Source organism: Buteo buteo, chromosome 3 (assembly GCF_964188355.1).
Source record: "Buteo buteo chromosome 3, bButBut1.hap1.1, whole genome shotgun sequence".
In the NCBI taxonomy this organism is placed as follows: Eukaryota; Metazoa; Chordata; class Aves; order Accipitriformes; family Accipitridae; genus Buteo; species Buteo buteo.
This window is the reverse complement of record NC_134173.1, coordinates 75,669,764-75,690,768: the sequence shown is the minus strand read 5'-3', so window position 1 is coordinate 75,690,768 and position 21,005 is coordinate 75,669,764. Positions and strand designations below refer to the sequence as shown.

Below are 21,005 nucleotides of genomic sequence, written 5' to 3'. Positions count from 1 at the left end.
CAAAGCTAGCAGAGGAAAATATTTTTGCCGTTGTTGTGGTTCATCATGTGGCTTTTTAGCATGAACACAATTAGTTTAATTCTGTCTTTTAACTGAATCCTGGAGATACTTTTCTCTCTCCCACCACCGGTGACCTTCCACAGGAGCGTGCAGGGGACAGGTAGGGCCATGAACGTGACGAACTTGTGGTGTTGGTCAGTCTAGTTTGTTCATCAGGCTCCTCCTGTTTTCTTCCATTATCCTATATCATATTCTGTTTACCTGCTGCCATTTTAACTTTTTGGGAAATTCCATGGGTAGTAGTTGCTTGGTTTGTGTAAGGACATCAAAACATGAAGACTCTCTAAAATACTGTATTTGCTTAAAAAAAGCAACCTGCAAAAAAAATCCAACAGAGATGTTCTTTATCTTCATTCTGTGGGGGATTGAGAAACCCTACTGATGTTGCCAAAGCTATTTTAAGCTATGAGAACACAATACATTTGAAAGTTTAATTGCTTGCTGAATAATGTAAGCTGTCAAAATAAATACTCAAGGTCTTGCATAAGGGAGAACATTAAAAAAAAAAAAGACAACGCAGAAATGTGAAGTCAATGAGAAGTGGAATCACACTTTACCCCAGCATTAGCAGCACCTTTATTTCTGCAGTCAGTAATTGCAGCAACAAAGAGCCAGCAAAGGTTTCAGGGGTAATACTCTTTATTTTCTAAAGTATTTAGAAATCTGCTGGCTGGCACCCATAAGCATAACTGCTCAGTGATAACCTCCCTTTCCCAAAGCTGACGGGTTTGCCTGCTGCCTTTTCTTCTGGCTAACCAGAAGGAACGGTTAAGCTCCATTATGCAGATGATAAAAGCTCTCACCCTGCAGAATGCAAAAGAAAAGCAACTGGAGGGGTGGCCGTGAAAGCACTCAGATGGACAGGAGGCTTTAGGCCACAGAGCTTGCCAGAGAGGCAGCTTGAAAAGAAACCGATGGCTGGTTTAGTGTGGTTGGTTGTGGTTTTTTTTTTTTCCTCATTTTATTGCACTTGACGAACAGGTCTTTGTGCATGTTCTTTCTAAAGAAACAGGATTGCATCAGCAGCATACCAACTCTTAAAACAATTTATTTTCAATAGGCAGAATGAGGAAAACCTCTCCCTTTCCCTGCAGAATCCAGGGAAACACGCACATTGAAGGGTTTTTTTTTTTGGCAGGTCACTCCAATTTAGGCTAAGGTTGGTGAAGAAGCATAGCAAAGTTGGCAAGGATTGATGCTCTCAGCTGATAGGAAGCTGAGCTTAGAAACATTTAGCAAGAAACATAGAATAAATGAAGAATTTTCACCGCTTGTTGTTCTTCAAATGGATTTTAATACCTAAGGTTTTGAGTGACGTTAATTAAGACTCTTAAATTCCTTTAATTAAGCTGTATCTGTGGGTTGGGCTGGTGGTCCATAATAATGGTGCTTTTTACCAGTGTGTTGTGCACAAAGAGATGTGTTGTTTCCTCATGTCCTGTTGCTGCCAATAGCAGACATTTCCACTTATCTCATTAGTCCCAGGAATGATACTCGTGTGTGGAGGGGACAAAGTGCCGTACGTTCCTGTCTGCCTGCTGCAGGTAAAGATGTGCTACTGAGGTGTCAAGTTCCTGACACCGTTGGAGGCAGAAGATGACTTCTGTGAAGCTGAGTGCTCGTGGAGGATGTTCAGCCACTCACACACCTGGGAAGAGTCATTTAGGGGCTGGGAGGGCATTTGTCCCTTGTGGTGCATTATATATCAGCAGTCTGGTATGGCTTGTCCGACAAGCATAGTGTTCTGGTGTATTCCTCTCATATCCAGGGAGAATTATCTCTTAACTGAATTTCGTGGTCCTTGTTCATAAATGCAATTATAAGTAAGTAATTTGTAAGTAATCATATTGTTCAGGGCTGAAATTCAGGAAAGTTGTTGGGTTTGTTTTTTGTTTGTGTTATTTTGTTTTGTTTTTTTTTTTTTTAATCCAAATGAATCGAGGGTTTTCTCTTTCAAAGAGCAGCTGGGAAAGGTTTGCACTGAGTATTTCTTTCTGTACTGGCGGGTACGTGACTGCTTATATGTGCTGAAGCCTGCCAGCAAAAGGGCTTCCTCCACATTTCTCTTCTCTTAACATCACGTCTTTCCCTCCTTAAGTCCCGCTGGGAAACCCAGATGAACTTCATTGATGGAGAGCACTGTGAGGCTGGGTGAGGGTCTTATCAAGGGTCCATCTGGTTATATATAGACCACTATATATATAGACCACTATATATATAGACCATTGCTGCCATACATTGCCTAGTTGTCCAGGCTGGGATCTGGCTGGCATATACCGTGTCTCCTCTGGGTTATACAGCCTGCTGCCCTTTTCAGGGAAGAGGGGACTCAAGGGAGAATGATAAATGCCCAGGTCTCACTCTGTTGAAGAACTAAATGCTCCCTTGTCACCTAAAAACATCATCTGTATTTCCCAAATCCCTCTGCCTCTCCTCCCCCAGTACACGCACAGACACATACACCCAAGAGGAATTTTCCTCCACGGTCTACTGAGTTTGAAAGGCAGGATAAGGACTGTGACAGCTCTCTGCAAAGTTAACGGGAATCAAAACTGAGCATTTCTAATGGATTTTCTCTGTGTTTGCTATCAGGCCTGATCCTAATAAGGGATTCCACTAGTCAGCACTAAGTGCCTGTAAAAATATTTCTACTAAAATTCAGAGCTGGCACGAAGATCAGTGAAGCTACTGAGGAGGCTGGATGAGCTGTACACGGTGTTAGGCTGAGCCCTTCCTAGCAGCACGTTTCTGTGTAGCCAAACACAAAGTTATTGCTAAGAGAAAGTAAGATGAACCCTGCTTATAAAACAGGGATGCATGTTGCAAAGCAGTGACCTGATGTGGGTCAAGGAACTCAGTGGGAATTCCCAAGGATGGCATTCACAGGTGTATAAACATTTAACTAGTGAGTTTGGAGCAGGAAGATGATTTTTTTGTCTCTCTGTAACTAAGGAATTGTGCACAAGGGCGGAGTGAAATATTTTCAGTGTTCACAATTTTAAAGGATTTTGGTGAAACTATAGAAAAGGATCCAAAGGAAACAAAAGAAAGAAAAAAAAAGGTGTTTCTCAGTGAGCCTTGTAGCGCAGTCTGTTTTGTTTATCAGAAATGAGGCTGAGAAGTGACTTGATTACAGAGTACAAGCACCTTCGAGGGGGAAAAGTAGTAGCATCTAAAGAGCTCTTAAATCTAGCAGGAAGAGGAGTGATAAGAGAGACACCAAAAAAATTAAAGCAAAAAAATGCAATTAAAAAAATAGTCTCGAGTGTGCTTAACCAGGGAAACTAGCCACTGAGGCTTTGGTTAGCTACACTTGACTCCACTTGTGAAATGAAAGAGAGGTTGAGCAAGTATCTGAAAGGCTTTTGAACTGTTTTTTCCAAGGAAATGGTCACAGAATAGATGGAAACGTTCCAACCCTGTGAAGGTGGGCAGATGCTGGAGGTGAGCAGATCTCCTTTCCCACCAGGAGGGATTCACACGTTTCAACAGAGATGTTTTCACTGAGCTGGTCGCACGTAAATGCTCTTTAGTCAACCAAGAGAAATAGACATTTCCATGACATATAGTTGCCTGTATTTGATTGGATTATTCCCATTTGGTGACTGTATCCAGGCATGCTCAGTTCTTTATTTTATCCTTCCCCTTTCTTTTCAATTTACAAAATTAATCCACCACTATATCACCAGGAAGTAAATAATTTAGTATTATTTACAGAGTGTGGGTTAGATAATGGTTTGCACTAGTGGACTGAACTAGAAGCCCATCTCCCACCTCTTGTTTCGTGATGACCCATCAGATCGCCAGTTATGGTTTCCCACATGAACTGAACTAAACTGGATGATGTAAAATGGCTCTTTATGTTTCTGCTAAGCCACAAATATTCTGTGGTGCCTCTTTGAATCTTCCTTTTAATAGCCACAAGGTGGGTCGTGGGAAGCTGTAATTAAAACATAGAACACAAATTTCTGGAGGTTAAAGGAGAGGCTATATGCAGAGAGCACCTGGAAACAAGTAAGAAAAATTGTAACAAGGCCAGAAGGGCATATACTGGAGAACCCTGTCCCCTTTTGTTCTCAGACATCTTGGATTATAAATAGAAGATAATGGAATGCAGCGTCCTGCAGGAACCGTGAATAATTAGATGACTGATGTACAAGAGCAAGTGGAGGTCACGCAGATAAACTAAAATAATGCTCGAATTTATTGGGGAAAAAAATGACTTGGAAGTGACTTTGGCTCGCTTCTTGTTTTTATGGTAGGAAAACAAAATATATAAATCCTGAAAAGCAAAAGCTCAATTCAAGACACCAGTGCAAATCGAGAGTAATTCCATTAAAGCTAATGGAATTACGTCAGTGTAAGACCGGAGGTAAGTTCAGCCCCAATTACATCTTGGTCCTGAAATGAGATTTCGATATTGTTTGCTAGTATTTGTATTGCAGTGAGAGCCCAAATGAGAGCATCATTTTGCTGTACTGTGTGATGCTTCAGTCCCAATAGACAAGGTACACAAAATAAGAGAAAAGAAGCAGAAATTAGTTCTGTGTATAACAGAATGGGGAACTGAGGCAGAGAAGAAGCCAAAATGATAACACAGAAGCAACCTGGCTCATTAATGCATTTTTAAAAATAGTATTTTAAAAGGAAAAACAAATGCCTTGCTGTCTGTGGGATCAGTGTACACCTGGCCAGTGATATCAGTGCAGAGGAAAGCTTGTCCTTGGGGTCCATTATGAAATAGAAAACAAAAAAAGAGTGTAGAAAGGGACATCCGATGTGAAACAGCTGGATGTGTGGCTGGAAAGTAGCAGGTTTTGGTGACCTGAGTTTTTTGATCTTTGTATAAAGAAGAGACCAGCAGAAAATGCAGGATACAAAACCATCTCCTTTTTAAGGCTATTTCCTCATGCTTTGAAAAAATCTTTCTGTTCCTCTAATCAACATCTGAAGGAATACTTATATCAGCTAGTACAATCACAGTGTTAAATTTCATCTTGTCCTGCAGGTAAGGAACAGTTATTTTCTTTAACACAAGAAATTGATTTTGTTGAATAGGGAACATGGAAAAAGCCAACATCTATGGAAGAGGTTTTGTTATGGTCAGTGCTTTCTCCTGAACCCACAGTTTTATTACTTTTTTATTATTATTACTTAACATCTGTGTGGTTTCAGAGGGACACTAAGATGGTCTGGGTTTTTAGCAATGACCTGAAATACCTTCGATTTCCCCCAACCGTCCCATCTGCAAACACATTTTCTAAAGAGTTCCTGACAGCTGTTACTGTGCTGTTGGGCTCTCCTTAACAAAGACCGTTGTCTAAACTCTGGTAAACTTTTCATAATCTCTAATTTACCGTGCTGGACAGTACCGGGCTGGTTGGGGAATAGTAAAGGAGTTGTTTTGACTTAAATGACTACCAGGGCTCTCAGCGTGACACAGGAAACATAACATGATATTTCAGTCTGATTTAATAATAAAATTATGGACTTCTCTTAGCACTGTATCACTGTTTTGTGATGGCTAATTCCCAACTACATAGAGGTAGTGACTCTTACAGCTTGGACTAAAGCCTAATGGTGAGGACGGGTAGGTGTAGCTGAACAGATGAAATTTTGGACAAGCCTCAGCTTGGAAATGTGAGCCAAGGGGAACTGAAGATGTGCTGTCTTTGATATTAAAAGGGGAGTTCATAAATTACTGGAATGTCTGTTTTAAAGATTGATTCTATTTTGGTCCATGAGGGAGAGAGTAGGTGATTTGACTGGTAGATTAATTGATCTTTTTCTTTTCAAGTAATTTCGCTTACTGTTTTTCAACCACTTTGCATTTGGAGAGCTACCACGCCAACACTGAGAGTTTTACAAAGGCAGCTAACCAGGGAGAGGAGGCAGAAGGGAAGAGGAATATTTCTGCAATATTTTTCTCTCCATTAAGAAAAAGTCCCTAAAATGACATAATGACTGTTTGAGAAGTTGGGAGTGAAATCTCTTTCCCCATCAGTTTTCCTGCTACACATCCAGACATTTGACAAGTTGATTTTGTAACATTGCTCAAAAGCTGCTGCTGTGGATTGCTGCTTTTCTATTCTCAGGGATACAGTCCCAAAGACCTTCCTTTGTAGTTATTGCTGACATCTTTCAACCTCCAAAATAATAAAAATAAAGCATACTTCCAAAGTGACATTAATTTAATACGTTAATGTAAGAGATTGATATGGAGTAATCAAATGAATACATCTGATTCAGCAAGTTCCTTTTATGGAAGTTTTTAGGGCAGATAAGATCCCTTGGTGATAGAAATTCTGTATTTTCTGCAAGAAATAGTAAAAGAGCCCCTTTCTTTAAGTCTGTTTGCTAGGGAATGCATTTTAGAACTAAAAATGAGATCCTGCCAGTGTGATAGAGATGTTGTGTCAGAGAGGCACATCCAACCGTCATACTGTGAACGAGCTGACACTGGTTGCATGAGGCTCCTTTGAGCTGTTGGCTAAGTGCTCTCTTCCACAGCCACCAAAGAAAAAGTGTCCTCATTGCTGGAGAGAAGAGGAAGAGGAGATGTGGCATCACACTGCACTGTGTCTGCAGATGGATGAGAAGCAGGTGATAAGGACCCATCTGGGTGACAAGTAGGAGCACAGATTATGAAGCACCTCTACAGCAGAAAATTATGTCTCATGGAGGGTGTAAAGTTTGCCAAAATTTTGCTGAACTGAAATGGAGATTGCCTGTGACAGCGAAGTCAAAAGTAATTTTTTGAGTTGGGAATGGCTGCAGCTGTGTTCAGGGCCACCACGTGGGACTGTAAGGTGGCATAAAGTCTCAGGTCTGGCAATGCCTTTGGTCTAACAGAGCATAGACCCGTAGTCTGATGCAGTTACTTAGAGGAGCATACAACCACAAAATATCCAGCTAATGTTAGGCTAATGGGATGAAATGTATGAGCAGAATATTTGTATTTGGCAAGTGCTGCTAAAAATATCCAGTTCTCTTAACTGTTCCATGTAGCAATGACTGAATTTATTTTTCTTTTTTGTCATTAATACAGGAAAGTAGATAATCAGGAAACAGTGATTTTATTTTTTTTAAATTTATTTTTTTAGATTGCATGATTGCTTCAGGGCTTTCTAAACATCTTGATAAACTCTGTTGACTGACCAGAGACAGCCCTCAGAGGCTGGAAATTCCCCTTGGACTGAAGCAGTTGAGAAAAGAGTGATAACTTCAGGGAAAAGCATCAATCCAGTGAACTGAGCAGAGCTCATCAAATCGCAAGATAGTGTTGGTTGGAATGGTCTTCTGGTTGTCGTCTGGTCCAAGCCCCTGCTCAAGAGCAAGGCCAACTCTGAGCAGATTGCTGGGGGCCTTGTTGTGTGATAGAGATCTTAGTTAAGGAAACCAGGGTTCATTAATGTCTTATAAATGACTCATGCTTACTTCATGCCTTCATTTGACTTACCTTCACATCTTCTCAACAAATATGAGACAGGAGGAAGAGACCCAGGTGAATGCTTCATTCAGAAGACATGATATAACTTGTGGGTTGGCAGCTGCAGAACTGTTTTGGGAGGTTCTCTGTGCAGGAACCCATCAGCCTCGATAGCAAGAGAGTTTTCAGAGCAGGAGATTTGCCTGTCTCCGTCGAACAGGTATTTCTAAACCTGTGGAAGGAACAGATAGTAAGTTCCTACAGGCCTTTAAGTAAATAGAGAACTACACTCTGTATTTTGGTACCTACAGTGTGACGCAGTCCTGGATGATAGGTGGTTAAATGGCTGGCTTGGATGTCATGTAAGTTAGTAGTTATGAATCTGGATCTCATCTAACATTTATATATTGTACAGTTTGACAGAGTCCTGAAAATAGACCCAAGAACTGGTTTGCGATATCTGGCTGGTTTGATGTCAGTGAAAGAATTAACACCAGATGGTAATGAGTCCCATTTAGAATAACATCAAAATGACCTAGAATCCAGTATAAGAGAGGTGCTCAGTCCCCAAAAAGCCAAGGGATTTAATGAATGTGGCAGTACCGTCTGATAACCAGTCCAGGATTAAAGGTACGAGGACAGGAGACATGTTTCCTTTCAGCATGGGAAAGTCTGTTTCCTAACCTAATGGATTATCCTCACCCTTTAATTTTTATGGTTTTATTTAGACAACTATGAGATTATTAATTCAGATCACAATTGGTCCAGGAGTTTGGAGTTGGCATGTGCCTCCTGGTGCTACCACAGTGCACACCACTTGATAGATTTGAGTTAGCTGGCAAACAAATAGGAGGGAAAAATGTCTGTCTTCTGCTTATGAACCAAGCCAGCATCATTTACCCACGATCTCACGTCCCTGAAGTTCTCCAAATTTTCATTGTACTCCAGAAGTCAGTTTTCAGCTGAACAAACTTTTCTGTACATTTGGGAAAGAAAGGAAAAAAAAACCCCTATATTTAGGATCTCTCCCCTTAGCTTCTTGCATTTCAGTCTGACCCTGTTTTGATGTAAGATCCCTTTATTTTAAAGGGAAAGGTCAGTCACATGCTTCAGTAACACCACTCCTGTGGTGCATTGGGTCTTTAATGGATATTGCTGCTTTATTCATTTCAGTAACTTTTCAGCTGGATCCATGTGCACAACCCTTTCACAGCTCCTGCATAAACCTAGCATACTTACCATTTTGTATGAAAGTCTGTTTTTAAGCACTAAGACTGCAAGGAAACATGTTTGGGCTGATTCGTCTGCTTTTACAGTGTGCTGAGTGTGGCTTTCTCTGTTTTCTTTTCTTTTTGTGTCCCCACCTGCACAAGTGCAATGTGATTTTCAGAACATAATCGTAAATATATGATTTCCTAGCTTAGTTACATTTCCAATAGCTTGTGCTGAAGCAAGGCAACAGATAATCAGTCCCTGGAATATTTTATTCTGCACATAAGCCTCAGTTCAGGGAGAGGAGAAATATTATTGATCTTTCATCAGGTAGTTTTCTTCTTTCAAGTACCTGAACTGGACTCTTAACAGCGGTTCTTAAGCTGAATCCATTTTCCCCCTAGAGAACAAATTTGCTATCAGCAGCAGACGTTTCTGATAACGGGACTTACAGTTTTCACATTTGAATGGATTGGAACAATTGGATATTTCCATTGTCCCTCACTGTAAACAGAGAGTTGCTGTACCTGAGTTCATTATATGCTTGGTCCATTGCCTTCTGCCGGCAGAAGAAGATAGTCTTGCCTTACCTGAAACAAACCTCAGAGCCTGTTGATTTATAATGAACTTCCTCAGGCCTTTTATTGTGTTTGTTTATCCTATTATATATTTGTGCCCCATTCTTACTAGGGAAGTATCTCTTTGATGTTTAATTTTTTGGGCCACTGGCAGTGCATTTTAATTGTTGCTCTCCCTCTGGAGGTACACATCCTTCTGGCCACAGCCTAAGATGCTTTGTCATGGACCATGGATGGTGATTTGCACAATTCCTGTAATAGCAATGCCTTTTGCGTGCTAGTGCAAAATTTATTGCCCCACAAAATAGGGTCTTCATTCACATGGCCGCTCTTGCGGGTGTTTTATTGGCCAATAAAGTGCCTTGTGTTTTTGTAATCTAACTGCTAGGCTGTTTTATGATCTGATGTCAGCTGGAGGGTGGTGGGGAGGAGCGACTTGTGGTACATTGGGAATTACACATTATTGTCACCTGAGAATCTGAAGGATCTTTAAGCTGATGAAATGTGGGGCTGACGAGCAGAGAAGCCTCACCAGTAGCATTTCTTTTAAGATTTTGTCTCTTTTTTGGAAACTTAATCATTCCTAAAAAGAGACAGAGACATCTTTCTGCCTGCTAAATTCAAGTGTTGCTAGAAAGGCGATGCAAGGCATAGTGAAACATAAGTTGAATGGAAAGGACAATGAAGGAGATAGGAAGAAAAGTATTCAGAGATCAAGAACTCTATATTTTGAGTGTATTGCACTCTGTGAGGGATAAATATATTAATTTCCCTTGCACTTCACAGCTTGCCCTTATGTTCAGAACGTTGCAGAGATGTCAGATTTAAAGAGGCATATGAAGTATATGGGATAGAGCAATAGGTGGTAAGTAGGCTGCTGAGATCCATTTCTCTTCCCAGCACAATTCCTTTTAGTCATCTCCCTGCTTTTTGAGAACGAAGTGCAATATGAAAACAAATAAAGCTGCAACAAAAAATCCTTCTCTCAAGCAAACATATTTTCAAGCTGTTTTCTGCCATATATTATTTTCACTTTTTTCTTTTCTCCTCTCTCTTGCTTAAAAAAATCAGAAAAAAATAGATCATGCCATAAGTGCCTCAAGGGAATGTGTTCAGAAAGCGCCAACACTGTTACCAACTTCAACTTTTACGCTTCACTTTGTACTTTAAAACATCTCTTTCCTCCGGCTGGCTTCCCTATCTGCTTACCACTGTACTTGTACTCCCAAATCCCTTCTAGGACAGGAACAGGAGGAGCGAAAGAAAATAAGACCAAGATGTGCAGCAGTTAAGGCCACTCTGTTTGCTCTTCCTGGGGTTGATGGAGCTGGTCACAAAGGTAAAACATACCCAGTATCAGCAAAAAAAAATGCTGTTAGTTAGAGCAGAGGTTCCCAACCCATGGTACGTGAAGCAGCCAGATGTCATACTCAGGAGCAATGAGAGTGACCGCCTTGGAAAGGAGCTGCGAAGGTAATGTTTGAGGCTTCCCAGTCTGATCCCAGTATCGTTGTATAAGGGAGGCTGAGAGCTACACTTCTGGCTCAGGGCATGGGCGCGGGTGTACAAATGGGGTGAATTTTAGGTGGGTGAGGAGGTGGTTTGGGCATCCCGTCTCAGAGGAGATGTGATCAGAGGAGCAGTGAGAAGTGCTGATATCTTGGTCTCGGATGCTGGAGTTGTGCAGGTGAAGGGTGTGAGTGGCCATGCTTTACAAGTGCGTGGAGATGGGATGGGGTAGGAGATCATGTCCTGGCTCAGGGGATGGGGTTGGGGTTATGTTTTGAGAATACGTGGATTTGTGATAAGGCATAGGAGTTTAGAGAGATGGATATATAGTAGAAGTATAGTAGTGAACTGTTGGCGTGAGTTTATTTTTTGTTTTAGGAATTGGAGAACATGGGGGTGGTGTTCGGTTTTGGTGAAGTGGATATTGTTGGGTGTGTGGAAATGGTAGGGACAGAAAATCTAGCTCCTTCTTTGTACAACACGTAGGAGTGATGGTTAAGACCAGGGAGGTGAGATGGGGCAGCGGGGCAGGTGTTATAGGGTCCAATTTGGGAACATGAGCATGTTTGAACACATAAAAGAACTATACTAAGATCATGGTTTTTGTGGACAGAAAGGTGTGTGTGTGTAGCGTGTGGTACATCTGGGAAGATGTACGGAAATCCCAGGTGACTAAACCCAAAATCGTCACGTCTCATCTGAATTGAGTTTCCAGGTGGAAAAGAAAGAGATTTCAAGAGAAACACAGGCTGTGGAATCTGTACCCATCTGTCTTGGAAGCCAAGAACTATGCCACTGCCTTTGCCAGTGATGGTACTGATGTAAATTAAATAGATCAGCAGTTTGCTAAATGCTCAGTTCCTTTGTGTGATACTTCAATGTTAGTGGATTATGCATCTGTCTTCAACATCTGTTGTAAATGCCGGTCCATTTTCATTGTCCAGACAGCTTAACTAATTGATATTTACAGTGCAACATTTATTAACTTCAATATGAAGGTTTAGGAGGGCTTTCTTCGGTGCCTAAAAGGTGGATTTCTAACAAACCTGATGTCCCACTGGCTTTTGGTGCTGTTCTTTTGAAATAGTGTCTTCACATTACCCGTTAAGGAAATCAGCGTGTAGCAAACCATCCTCCAAGCTGGTTCATGAGCTTTATGGTGACATTTTCTTCATTTCTCAGCTGGGATGGGGTGGGGGGGGGGTCAGTGTAACTTCATCAGTTGTGTTTCCTTTGCTGACCTGCTTCTTTCTGAAAGCCATAGCACTTGATTCCTGCCGTGGTTGAACATGAAGCCTTCGTGTTTGTGCACTGCCACAATGCTTTTTGGATGTTTGTCTGTTGATTCTTAAAGCTGAGCTTCTTGGAGATGATAAAGCACCTGGTTTTGCACTTTAGACTGCAAAAAAAAATTGGTTGGTCATTGCCTTTTTTAGATTTCTTGCTAGTCAAAGGGTGCACATTTTTCATAGGTTTATAAGACAGCCTGTTTGCTACACATTGACAATTTCAGTGGTACAATCACTGCTAATACCTTTTCTTTCTCACTTAAATCCTGATCGAGGAACTGGGTTTAGGCACATCGCTTAATTTAAGTATACACATAGGAGCATTTGTGCTTTAATACCCCTAACTAGAAATACACAAATAACAACAGCAAGCTGAAAGGTGTCTCGAGCTGTTTGTTTGCCTTTGATTTCTTGCTCACTTCACAAAATAACAAAACACCTTGCAGTCGTTTGAGTGAAATGGATTCATTTTTCAATTAAAATTGCCTGGTTTTAAGCAAAGTTGGCTTTTTTTTTAAATGAAACCTGTATTTTCTGGGGTGAAAATGCCTACATCTCAGAAATTTGTGTGATTTATTCCCTTTTTGCAGACGTTTGCTCTGGATGTTCTTGCCACCGAAAAATTTTGGGGCAAGAAAACACATGAAACAGCAAAGGCAACCTTTAAAATCAGAATAAAGCTTCAAAAGATCTACATCTCTGTTCACCAAAACTTTTCATACTCCAAGGTACATAGTGCTGGCTCTTTTATTAATGATGGTTTCAGTGTAGTTTCTCAAGGAGAGCTAAAGCAATCGATCACTCATTCTCATCAGTAAAGTGCCCTTCATCTTTACTTTTCACAGTGCCATACCGAGCATTAAATGCATGCTAAATGCTAAAACCAAGAGAGCGAGTGTGGGAAGGATAATAGGCAAAATTAATCTGCACCGCAATTTATCTCATGTCCATTTGTCCCTGTCTTTCCTACATACATGTGTGCGTGTAGCACATGTTCTTGCACACTGGTGCACGCACACTCACTCATCAAGTCTACTCAGATTGCTTCACTTAGGATCGGTGCATACAGTGAGAGGGATGTATTGCCCTATCACTGATAACATGGCAGCATGTCATATTTTTGAAAAAAACCATCCAGCAACGACAGAAAACCTGCCGTAGTGAGAAGCAGTGCTCTTAACACCACCTGTGACCCTAAAACTCTACAGGACTGCTAGCTAGATGCGGGGATGTAGCTGCTGGGATTAACGTTAAAATACAATAGATAGGACTGCCAGCTCCTGCCGTGACATGCAGAGCCTGTGCGTATCCCTGGCTCAGCCCCACACTCAGTAAGCTCTTGCCATCAAGGGTTTTAAGGCTGGGAAATTCCTAAATAGGGAGACACTGGCTTCTTTTGTTTCTGATTCTACTCTGAAATGCAGGAGCTAATTTCTACAGGAGTATAAATTATGAGAAAATGTATTTAAGCAGATGCATCAGTCCTCTTTTTTATCTGCATGAAGTCCTTGGGATTCAATATATTGTTTATTGCATTTTGTGTCTGTAGCTTCCAGCCTGTGTTCTGCAACAGGCAAGTGATAAGAGGAAGTTTGCATATATTAGAGTCCACATACATAGGGTTTCCAAAAAGATTTAAAGGTTAAAACCATAAGACAACATCCATGTCTCTGCAAATTTCAGGGAAGGGGGACAGTTTCTAACACTCTTTTATGGTATATAAAATGTTTTCTTTGTCTGTGGACTACATGCAGGACTCAGAAAGTGTGTAGCTCTCCCTGTCTCTCCCTGCAAGTTGACTGGCTCCATTAACTCCGGCCACAGAGCCCTAAATGCAGCAACCCTGAGCCTTAGGTGGGCAAAATGCTTCTGAAAAACCTGGAAGGATGGCCCTGATCCAAGCTTCAGCAAAAAGCTGCAATAAATTACTGGAAGAAAGGCGTGGTAACAACTCTATGTAGGTTGTATGTCGCTTAGTTGCTTTCTGGTATTGTTATAGGCACCTTTGGCTATGCCGCTGAGAATTGCTGCAGGGATACATCCCAATAACCTTTTCGTGATAGATTTTAAGCCGTGGTCCCCTTGTTAATGCAGAAATGCGAAAGGCACGACAGAATTAGAAAGCACAGGCAAAGAAATCAGAATAGTCAGGGTTTGATGCCATTTATCTTAGGGCGCTAAAAGGATTATTGGGGCAATACTGGAAACACTGGCAAATATTAAGAGCTCATGGAGGGCAGTTGAGGTCCTCGGGCTGGAAAGGGAGGGACTTGCTTGCTTTTTGCAGAAATCTGGTGCAGGAAGACGGTCTACTTCTGTACAACCTAAGTTGCAAGAATAGTTGAAAAGAAATAAGCAGTTTATCAGCACCTGGAGGAAAAAAAAAATGACTATCATGATCAGTAGGCACCAGGGTTCATCAAAATGAAATTGTGGTGAATTAAATTATTTTCTGTCTCTGATAAGCTAAGAGGCTTACTGGATAATTAGAGAGAGGGAGGTGTAATATAGCTCCGTGTTAGCAAGGCGTTTACAAAGGATCCAAGGGGCTCTTTTATTAGGAAATAAAGTGAAACTTGTCAAATTAAAACTTACTTGGGAATAGTATGGGTGGGAGAAGGAAAAATAACTTGAGAGGTGATTAATGGCAGTGACATTGTTAAGCTGCTTCCCGTGGGGTCCTGTTTTGAGTGCTCTCTGAGCTGTCAGTAATGACTTGACAGATGGAGTCTGAGGCGATGCTGAACCAATCTGTAGGTGTCGTGGGGTTAAGAGCGGGTCTTATATACTGTCCTGGAGATAATTTAGTTGAAAAACACAAACCTGAATTTCTGGTAGCAAGTCAGTGAGTAACTAGCTGCTTGCAAAGACTGATCAAATTCTGTAGGGGAGCAAGCATTCTCCTTATTATACTAAAAACTGCTTCTTCAGTTTTTATTATTTATTTTTTGAAGCAATGCAAAAAAAAAGGTGCCTGATAGATATTGAAAATACCATGGAAAATTTTGCTAAGGTTTGCATTTCTGTAAGGAAATTTGTGAGAACTGCTATCTAACTACAGTTCATATGTTTTAATCCAGAACTGCTGAACAACGTAGCTGCTAGCCTATAGCCACGTTCATCTCTAGAGATGACACAACACCCATGCTGGGTGGATTTGAAATACCTCCCCTTCTCTTCCCACACAACCACAGACCATCCCCTAAGCTCCCTAAAGAAAAATAGCACCACATCTCCTAATACTTTCAAGTGACAGGCAAATTGGAAATCTATGATGCTTTTATTATAGAATATTGTGCAGCTTGAAACTTGGAAGTAGCAGTCTGTTTTTCTCCTGACTTTTACTCTGCTGGATGATTTACACCTATGCAAAGGGGTTTGCTGACAGATCAGAATTAGAGCTCTTATTTTGCTCTGTTATAAACGATTCCTCAACATGCACAATCAGGTCCTAAAGAAGAATGGGGAAAAAAAAAGACTTGTGAGTTGCAGTTTGGAGCCAGAACAAGTAGATTTTGCCTTTTTTGGTGACTGTAACGGTAAAGATACTTCAGGGCTTGGTGAAACAACCTTTCCTCCTAGCTCATCTTTCTGCTTTGTTTACATCTGCAATAAATAGTTATGGATGAGAGATGCCCACTGCGTTCATCGTGCAGAAGCAGAGCAGCCCTAGAGGATGAGGTGTGGGGCTGTCTATGGGCAGTAAGTTATAGCGGTCTAATGCAGCATAAGATTCCATCCTATAGATAAGTGTTTGCTAATACAACTGTTGAACTCATCAACCTGGATCATCCATTTCTAGAAATAGCCTTAGCTCTGCTGTAAGATCATCCTGGCTGTGTAGGAGACACCCAAAAGTGGTGGGTTACCGCTGATCAGCTCCCACAGATATCAGCCCTTCACAAAACCCAGCTCTAAGACAGGGAAGAGGTTGCCTAAAGTGTTATGGTGTGGACAATTTCCTTATGCATACTTGATGCACCTTTATGTATTTATGTCTCCAACAACAGTTGAATATATGTGTAAACGCAGATACTCAACCTATTTCTGCTGAAGCCACAGATCATGCAGCTCAGTACTCTGCTCCACATACTATAATTTTTACCTCTTTTTGTACAATACAGCGGCTGTGCAAAAGACAAGTATATGGTTTAAGTTATGCTGAGCTACGTGGCTTAACTGTAGCCAAACCTACCTGACCACCCAGCTCTTAAATGCATAAAACTACTCCATTGCTATGCAGCTGCACTGTGCCAAAGAGGATAGTAAATCTAATGATGTTTAAGCCACTACAGTAAAGGTATCTTTGATCTGTACCTGAAAAACTTACTATTGCTCTTATATTAGGGATCAGATGAAAGTAAAATAAACCATATTCTGTATTATAAATGAAAATGCCTTTCTTCTGCTGAGACTAGAAAACAAAGCTCTTTGGGATTATTATGAGTGGCAGCAGGCATGGTGAGGCAGAGAGAAGTCTTTTTCCCTTGTCGATCTTTGCGGTTGCATTTGGGGTCTGATTATTTTTTGTTGACTTGGTCATTCATCAAGTGTCTCAAAGAAATGGCACAAACAGTAGTTAAGCTCCTTCATTCTGTCCCTGCGGAGAAGGGAAGCAGCCGTCATCGCATCTGCCTCTTTGCTATGCTCAATGTAAAACTGGATAAATAAATTAGAGATATGATCGTTCAAAGAACAAACTGTAAGCAGCTGCGCGCTGGTGATTATGGATTCGGTGGACCATACTTCTCGGGTAAAGAAAACAGCAGCCATAGGAAACTCTTAGGCAGCAGTGTGGCACCTCTTGTATTATTTAGTGCATTGTCTTTGCAATCTTTGTGCATACAGAAATGCACAGCTAGAGATGTTATTCTTCCTAAGAGATGCCTTTTTTTTTTTTTTCCTCCTAGAGTGCTTATTTTCAGAGTAGCACTGTAGACAGATAAGTCTTTTACATCATTTATATTTTAGATACTCCATATCTCCATAGACTGAGTATTTAACTTACTGTTGTGTGGAAGACTTTTTCAGAAGCAAATTTTATTCATCAGAGACACCCCTTTAATTAACTTCCACACTTCCATGGGGAGAGGAATATAAAGAAAGATAATAATAATAATAATAATAATAATAATAATAATAATGACATATCTTGTTACCATTACATATTATAATAAAATGCTGCAGGGAGTGGAGTTTCAAGGCCTCTTTTTTAATGAAGATCTTAATAGCATTTAATGTAAATTAAATATAATCACTGTCTGATTCCTAAGCTGAAGAATAAGAAGTTAATTGTGCCGACAACATAGTGGGAAGTGCCAAAATCAAGCACCAGCATGTTGGTTAAAGTGTGTTTTGAATTAAGAGGTGGAAGGCAGAACTTTTTATTTTTCATACTCATGCTCCCAGTTATTTTGCAGCAGTTCAGTGCAAAGTTTGTGTGCAGCGTGGATTTATTACATAAGATTTCTAACATAAAATTTACATTAGAATGCAAATGAAGGAGACTTTATTTAACTTTAGAGATTGGGAAGGATCAGACGCATGAGCCTAACAAGCCATTTTACTTTGGGGATGGGGAGTTGCTGGTATGTAAATCCCTGACTTGTTCTGTGGGCAGATAATTTAATGAGGTCTGCGAAATGATTGGACATCAGCTCCAGCATCTTGCATTGCATTAAGAGGAATTAGTTGTCTAAGTCTCAGTTTTGAAGCTGCTGCTTATGGAATTCATGCACTTGGTGGCAAGATTTACTTGATTAAAAGATTGGGGATCAGGCTAACTGTGTACTCCTCAAGGTAGGTGACGTGACAGGATTCAATTCCCAGCTCCCTATCTTGCGATGACAGTGTGGAATACCTGTCTGTGGTAGATATGACCTCTTCCATCTCAAATTAAAAGTGATGTAATTAGTCAGCCGGTGCAGTGGGTCCTGGGATCATAAATAAATGAAATGCATTTTGATGAATGAATGCAGAAATGGTATCTTAATTTAACTAAGGAGAGCTGAGAGTAACTAGTTATTGGATCCAGCCTTGTCTTCATATGAGATTATTTCTCTTTCCTGCATGGTGCTGAAGGAGTCCATGCCTCCTGTGTGCTTGTTCAATCCTTAACATACATCTGAATTACCGTTCTGCAGCTAAGAGATGTTTTCCTCATGGTATGCTTCAGGTACGCTTGCATACCTGGTAGGTACAATGCATAAAATTAAGTGTCCTTTTATCCTAGGCAGCTTTCCCACCTGAGCTGTCTGCACAGAGATCTTAATTCAGTGCAAAAAACCTGCCAAACTTTGCTATGGGGGTGAATATCGCAGTTTGTGATGCTTATATCCATCTTCCCTGACAGTCAGTGGAGTGCTTGTTGAGAGGTCTCAATTTATTTGTAGTTAAGATTGTATTTGGTAAAGACTGTTTGGGGACTGGGCTTCTTCCTCAAAGGAGGTGCTGAAGGAATTGATGTAAGTCTTGAAAGAGCTGATCTCCATCATTAGACAGAGAAGCAAGAAGGAGCTAAAGAGCCAGGATGGGCCATGGGTATTCAGGACAGAAAGGCCATAAATAGTCATCTTAATATTTTTTAATCAAAGCACTTCTATTCACTCCACATCCCACCCACCCTGAAAAAAGAGCACTGACAAATGAGTCTTTTCAATACAACCGTGGCTCAAATGTGTCCTCTAAGGGAGAAAAAAGTTTATTTTCTCCAGGTCTCTCTTGAGACTTTCTAGATTTTTTTGACTGAAGCATTATGAAAAAACACCCCTTTCTGACTGAAAAAAATGTGAAGTGCTCCCTGGGGAAGCTTAGAGGCTGAAAATGCCCCATTGACCTTATAAAGCTTGAGAACTGGACTGAGCTAATAAATACATTTAGGCAGCATTTATGTCTCTTCCCTCTACTTTGTGTGGTCCCAAACAGTGAAGCCAGCAAACAGCGCTTACAAGAAATAACGGTAGTGGAATTTGGGGTGTAAAGGAGAGGGACAACCATGACTGGAGAGGGGACTGGTTTGGCTCCCTGCCTGCCTCTTTCAGTGCTTGTAAAGCAGCACTGCACCTTCGCGTTAATAGTGCTTTCCTGGAGATACTATGTCATTAGCAGATAGATGATCATGGTAAGTAAATTTGTCCTGGTCAATTTCTGTCTCTTCAAATTTCTCATCTGAGTACAAAATTTTCCTGGGCAAGCTATCAGGTAACTCCCCAGTTCCATCTCTTTGTGCTGTACAGCCCTTCTTTCGACAATTTTAGTGGCAATACCAACAATCTGTGACGGCCTCGTTACCTGTCCACCCCCTATTTTCACCTTGTCTTCCCCCATTGACTTTGCAGGTCCACAGCCATTGTCTTTGTGCTGATCACAGGAAGATTTTGGGCAGCTCCTGGCTAGTATTTCCTACAGCCTTCTGGCTACCATTGCTGGTCAAGACCCTGGACTCGCGTAGTCCTACTGTGGTTCCATGTGCTGTGTTGTGTTGTCTCAGTCGCTCTGCAGCTTGATAAATTTCTGTAAGTGTCTCTTTATGCAATTAATTTCAATTGCAATTCCCATCATCTCTTCTCTTCTGCAGGCATGCAACCCAGCAGGAGACTAATAAAACCATCACGACTAGCACCAAAGCCATCAAGCAGCTGTCTGAGGTTGTCAGAGGCTCATCCAGGGTACGTGTCATTCAAGATGCTGTTGGGGAGAGTGCTGGGTCTTATGGAGGGAGGAATAATGAAAAAAGAACTGGTAGCAGAGGCTTTAAAGCTGTTGAGCAACATGTCTTGGTTTTAACTTCCTTTCCTGTTACACAATAAGCATAGCTTGCATTTATAAATGACCAATGGGCAAACAGCTGCAGAAACCAGTTCTTCTCCCAGAACTGGATCATGTGGAATAGGAAATCAAGAACTCGGCAATAAAGCCTTGACTAGCTCCCACCCATCTCAGGGTCTCACTCAGTTTGGGTGAAAGTCCTACAGAAATCATCTGGCTCCATATGGGTTTGGCACTGGTTAAAGACTCCGTTGTACAGCGGGTGCACTGGGTGCAGATGAGTTTGGAAGTGCGTTGAAGTGTCCGGAAAGGGCAAAGTAGTGGAATTTGTCTGGATATGACATTCGTTCAGTGCTGATTGCTAGTGCGAAGGCAGCGGTGGGGATAGATAATTACAGGCTGTGGTCAGATCAGAGCAGGACTTTGAATTACAATTTACCCCACAGCAACCCCATCTGTTCTACAACTCACACGAACGTCATTGTCACAGGGGTATGAGGGATCCCCGTCCCCTGGTCCCCAGTCCAACAAATGGATAAGCAGAACATTTCTGACCTTTCCACAAAGGTCTTTATACCCCATATGTTCCTACTGACTTTGGCCTGTGGTATGCATCGTGGGGAAGGACAGAAACATACTGGGGGTGGGCAAACTCCAGCTGGTGTGAGAGTTGAGAAGTTTCACCCACACAACAGGTGATTCAGCAACTGAAATGAGAATACAGACAATTCTTTTCTACTTCATTCTGCCTAGCAGTTTTCTGTTACATTCTTGCATCCAGCATCCATATAGTTTCTGAGTCAGGAATTTACCTAAATTGGTGTTTTATCCTCATTCACTGGCTGCCATTTTCCAAAGTCCTGTATCACTTCAACTCTGTTTTCACTGTCCTTCCACCTAGAAAAAACACTGCCTTAAACACACAACGCATCTCTGTCCGAGTGGTTTTTACAGCCTGGATTAGTGTCACTTACCAACAGGCATATGAGATAAGGGTTGAAGAGCTGAATCACCCCAGGATACTTTTGTAACCTGTGGAGGACCAAGTACAATTCAGCCCACCTAAAAAAATGAATGGGTGGTGGTCTGCTCCAGAGAATGGGGAGAAAAGCCTGGAATGACTGTTCTCCATACGTAGACACTGACCTTATGCAAGCATCA

General features: G+C 41.3%; 1 protein-coding gene across 24 annotated transcripts in view; it reads left to right on the top strand.

Moving 5' to 3' along the window:
• TSNARE1 (t-SNARE domain containing 1) overlaps positions 1-21,005 on the top strand; it is a 489,936-nt gene that overhangs the window by 199,135 nt on the left and 269,796 nt on the right. For all 24 annotated transcript variants that reach the window (XM_075024058.1, XM_075024043.1, XM_075024060.1 and 21 more), the window contains one exon: positions 19,654-19,744. In XM_075024058.1, coding sequence (XP_074880159.1) covers positions 19,654-19,744 — 91 coding nt within the window. The remainder of the gene's footprint in view (positions 1-19,653; positions 19,745-21,005) is intronic.